This window comes from Arachis duranensis, chromosome 4 (genome assembly GCF_000817695.3).
Source record: "Arachis duranensis cultivar V14167 chromosome 4, aradu.V14167.gnm2.J7QH, whole genome shotgun sequence".
Classification (NCBI taxonomy): Eukaryota; Viridiplantae; Streptophyta; class Magnoliopsida; order Fabales; family Fabaceae; genus Arachis; species Arachis duranensis.
The window spans coordinates 104,328,123-104,332,995 of NC_029775.3; the positions used below are offsets into that span (position 1 = coordinate 104,328,123).

Genomic DNA, 4,873 nt, shown 5'->3' on the forward strand with positions numbered 1-4,873 from the left:
TTTTTTTTTTGAGATTTTGACTTAGAACTTCCTTCCTTGATCTGAAATGGTGGGTAATGTTAACCAATTTTTCTTTGAAAATTTTAATACTAGCAAAATTTTTCTGTTTCACTATTTGATTGTTATTTATATTATTATTTTTAATTTGTTAAAATCTTTTCTTAGATTTTTCTTCTCTTTTTCCTCTTAAAGTCTTGGCCTGCTTAATATTAACTTTGGACTGCGATTTCTCTTTAGGTTGAGATTATTTTTCTTCTTCATCGTTTATGATATTTAAGACTTTAAATATGGTGAAATAATTTTTTTTCTTTTTGGTCTGTTTTACCTCCCCTTATTTTTCTTTCTTAAGAACTATCGATGGTCCATAGAAAATTTCTTCCTTTGATTCAGCGATATTATTCTGATTTTGCATCTTGTGAAAGCTACTAGTCCCATTAAATATATTCTATGAAATAGAATTATCATTAACAGAATTAACGCACCATGTGTAAATGCTAATCTAGATTCTTTGCCTTCTAATTTTTCTATCCCTTTTTGTCCTTCATTTACATCAGCTGTTGCTGGCTCCGATCATCAGAATGAGTTTCATTCATAAAATTCTAATTACCAACATCTATAATCGCATCCTCTTTAAATAAATTTTCATGATTTTTCTTTAGACAAACATTCATCTCATATTTTCAGCAATTGAAACAAATTAGATGTAGTTTCTCATATATTAATATGAATTTTTTTCAAAACTGAGAAGATTGGAACCAATTGATTTTAAAATATTAAGAGAATTGAAAGACAGAAAATTAGAAAAGATGAATAAGATAGTAATTACACTACAACAATTCCGGCAGATAGCGGTGGCTGGTTTGCAGCGATTGTAGAAATCCGTAGCTGAATGTAGAATAGCGGCGGTTAATGCAGTGGTTAGTCGTTGAGTTGCTATCCGTTTCACATCTAGCGGCGGTTAGGATCAACCACTGCTAAATGTAACAAAATTGCACACATAATTGCTGAACCAATACTTAATTTTAGCGGTGGTTTTATTCCAACCACCGCCAAATTTGCTTCGTTCCTCACTCTCATATTTGGATGTAGTCTCTTTTTTTTAAAGGTGAGTTCTACCCAACCCCCTCTAAATCAACATGTAAATTACCCCTTATAATATGGCATGTTTTAATTGGATGTTTAGTTTTAGTTTGAGTTAATTTAACTTAATAAGAGTTAATATATTAACTAAAGTAGAGTAACTTTGTAATTAAATATTTTTATAAGAGGGAAGAAGATATAATTTCTGTAAACATTAAAAAGTAAAGTTATATTTCTTATCATTGTTCAGAAGCTCAATGCCCATTTTTCCATTCCTCTCTGAAATTGAAAGAAAAAATAACTCAACCTGTACCCCACTCGTCTTGCTTAGGGTGTGTTTGGCAAACACGTTGGAGAGGAGAGAAGTACGTTTGAGTTTCTTGAAAGTTTCACTTTTATGTTTGGCCATTTTTATCTTTCTGAATGCAGAATTGATTCTGCTTCTGAAAGCACGTTCAGGAGAAGCTAAAATTTGTAGCCTCTGCGTTTCATGGTTACTTATTATCCTTGGAAAATTAGATGAAAAATTTATTTCTTTTTTACCAAGCCTACCCTTCATTTTCTTCTTTGAAAAGGATACCAGTAACTATTACCTTCACAATAATTCTTTGTAGTTCTTCCTACTTCTTCATAGTTGTTCGTTCTAATTTATTTTTTCATTAAAATAGTTCAGATTTGTTTTAATCACTAGCAAATTGAATATTTTAATTTTTTATTTTTAATACTCATTTTTATATTTTAATTTTTATATTTTTTATTATATTTTTTATTTATATGATAAATATTTTTATATTATTTGTGTAGTGTTCTGATTTCTTATGTTATATTTTTATGAGTTTTTTTTATCATTTACTATATTATTTTTTATAGGTATATTTTTTATGAAATCTTTTTTTTTTATTTTTGTTTGGCTTTGTTCATATAATTTTTTATTTATTTTATTGTATTTCTTTTATTCATATGACAAATGTTGTTGACTTTTTTTATGATATTTTTATTATTTTTTTGCTCATATGAATTCTTTTTTTTTCCTATCCTTTACTGCATTGTATTTAGGTTGTGTATAAAATTTTTTTATTTTTTTATTTGATTTTATTCATACAAATTTTATTTATTTTTTATTGTATTTTTTTGTTCATATGATATATATTGTTGATTTTATGGAATTTTTATTATTTTTGATCTGTATGATTTTTTTTCATTTTTTGATGTACTCTATTTTTGTTTTGTATTAATTTTTATATTCTTTATTCTGACCTTGTAAAATTTGTAATTATAATTATTATATACTACGTTTATTATCAAAATTTTGTATAATATAAATTATGATCCTATAAAAAAGGACAAAATAAATAAAGATATTTTTTATATTATTTTTATTAGTGTTCTGATTTTGCATATATATAAAAAAATTATTTAAACTGATGTCTCTTTTAGTAATTTTTCATCTAAAAATAATTTTGAGTAGTATAATTTTTTCACGTTAATCCAAACTAACTTTTCATCAAAATCAATTTTACAAAGATCAATTTTATGCAAACTCCCGTTTACAAACGGTAATCCAAACATACACTTAGTCACCCAACGTGCTCCATATCTACGTCCTATATCAAGATCATCATGATGATAACCTAAAATTATATTATGTTGGCATAACAGCTTACTAAAATAGTAACCATTCACGCAGACAATGAACAAATGATCTGAACAAGTGGCCCCACGGATAAACTCGCGTTGATGAATTTTTCACCGTTGTAGATCACCAATGGCGGTACTGCGTCAATATATTCTTCAATTTCAATTAGGAAACAGAGAGCAAGTGCGATGGTTTCAATTGAAGGACAATTCTGGGGGAATGACACTGATACTCCGTCATCTTCTTCCTGATGCTCAAACCATGCTGGAATTTCTTTCCTAAGGATCAACATTTGCAAGAAGTCTTCACGATTTTGGGTAGCTGATTCTGCAAAGCCACAACATGCCTTTGATATAACATCATCAGTTGAAAACAAGGGTTCATTTGTTCGGAGCATGATTTGGGGAAGAAACAAAAATTGAATTTTTAATAGTTTAGTAAATTATACAATTATCTATTTTGGGGTATAATTTAATTACCAATAGTTTAACTATAGTTAACATAACCACTAATTAAAGAGTGACATGTCACAGAGGGTAATATACATGTTATTATAGGAAGGGTAGAGTAGAATTTACCTTTTTTAAAACTAAGAGAATATAAATTATTTTATTTCTCATTAGTTTCATCAATGTTGTTCTAAATTAATGTTGTCTTTCACAAATTTAGAAAGTTTTTTTGGTAAATAATTTGGGTTTGCCACTATTTGATTTTTTGATATAGTCTAATTAGTTAATTTTGATCAATTTGTTTGAGTCACTGTTACTTAAACCGTGACACCAATTTCTGGATTTGTTTTATATATAAAAGATTAATCACTTTTGCATTTCATTTTTAGGTCTTTTAGGACTCTTTGTTGCATTTTCTTATTTTGCATATGTATATAATAAGCTCAGTACAAATAATGAAATTCTTCAAGAAATTTATCTATAGGGCACCACTCCAATTGATTGAAAATTTTTGTGTTGAACTTGCTTGAACTATACATTGTGGAACATGATTTTTGAGCTAAGAACACAAGCATGTCAGTTTTGAGCCTAATTGTGTGGTTAAATCTTATAACCACTTATTTCTATTCTTGTGTGCATTGTTCTCTTTCTATGATTGTAATCTTTAATTTGTTTGATTCTTTATGTCCATTATTCAATGTATACATGCATTTATATGATTGAGGTCATTGTTTCATTTAGCTCACCTACCCAAATAGCCTACCTTTCATCAACCATTGTTAGCCAACTTTGAGCCTATTTTAACCCCTTTGTTCTTTAATTTAGCACATTACAAGCCTTTAAGCGAAAAACAATAAATGTCCGTAATTTGGATCTTTGATTAGCTTAGGCTAGTGAGTGTGTGTATCATTCAAGTGTGAGAAAACTTGGGACATTGGTTGGGGTAAAAGGGTAATTTTGCTTTTTGTTAGAAATATTGAGAATTGGGTACATACTCATGTGTTAATTAAATGTAAAACCATATGCATTGACGCTCTTGTATATATTTTAGTTTGAAAAAAATGATGATAAAGAAAAATATATATATATGAATGAAAAATAAAAGAAAAAATAAAAAAGAAAAATAATAAAAAGGGGACAAAATGCCCCAAAATAAAGTTCAATAAAAATCAGTACATATGGGATGTGAATTGAAAAGAGAAATGCATGAGTGTGTGGAAAAAGTGAGGAATATGGGTAGTTAAGTTAGCTTTCAAATTGTATAGGTTGTTATATAGGTTAGGTGGGAAGCTTAAGTTTATCAAAGATTCAAATTCTAGTCCACTTAACCATATACAATCCTACCTTGACTCTAACCCCATTACAACCTTATGAAAAGTCCTCATGATAATTGTATGCATGCATGAAATAACTGTTGATTGTTAGATGAAAAACAAATCTTGGAAAGCATGATTAGGGGAGAATTGAGTGAATAAACTCCAAACACTAGAGTGATTAGAGCGGATACACATCCGGTGAGGGTTCGATTGCTCAATTACATGTTTTCACCTAAAATCATCATTTTTCTTACAAGTTTGTAAAAATCTTCAATAACTCAATTCAATTGTGGATTTGATTTGATTGCTATTACTTTAGCCCTTATGCTTATATATGTTTTCTTGGGAATTGTTTTATTTTGACTAAGTAGTTGCATTCATTTAGATAGATT

The 4,873-nt window shown here is 28.3% G+C and overlaps 1 protein-coding gene across 1 annotated transcript in view; it reads right to left on the minus strand.

Annotated features, from left to right (window-relative positions):
• The window catches only part of LOC107485444 (uncharacterized), a 21,871-nt gene extending 18,758 nt beyond the window's left edge, over window positions 1–3,113 (minus strand). The window contains exons 1-2 of the mRNA XM_016105982.2: window positions 2,831–3,113; window positions 2,632–2,711 (exon numbers count right to left, since the gene is read on the minus strand). Of these exons, the coding sequence (XP_015961468.1) occupies window positions 2,632–2,711; window positions 2,831–3,113 (363 nt within the window). The remainder of the gene's footprint in view (window positions 1–2,631; window positions 2,712–2,830) is intronic.
• Between the last annotated feature and the right edge of the window lie 1,760 nt (window positions 3,114–4,873).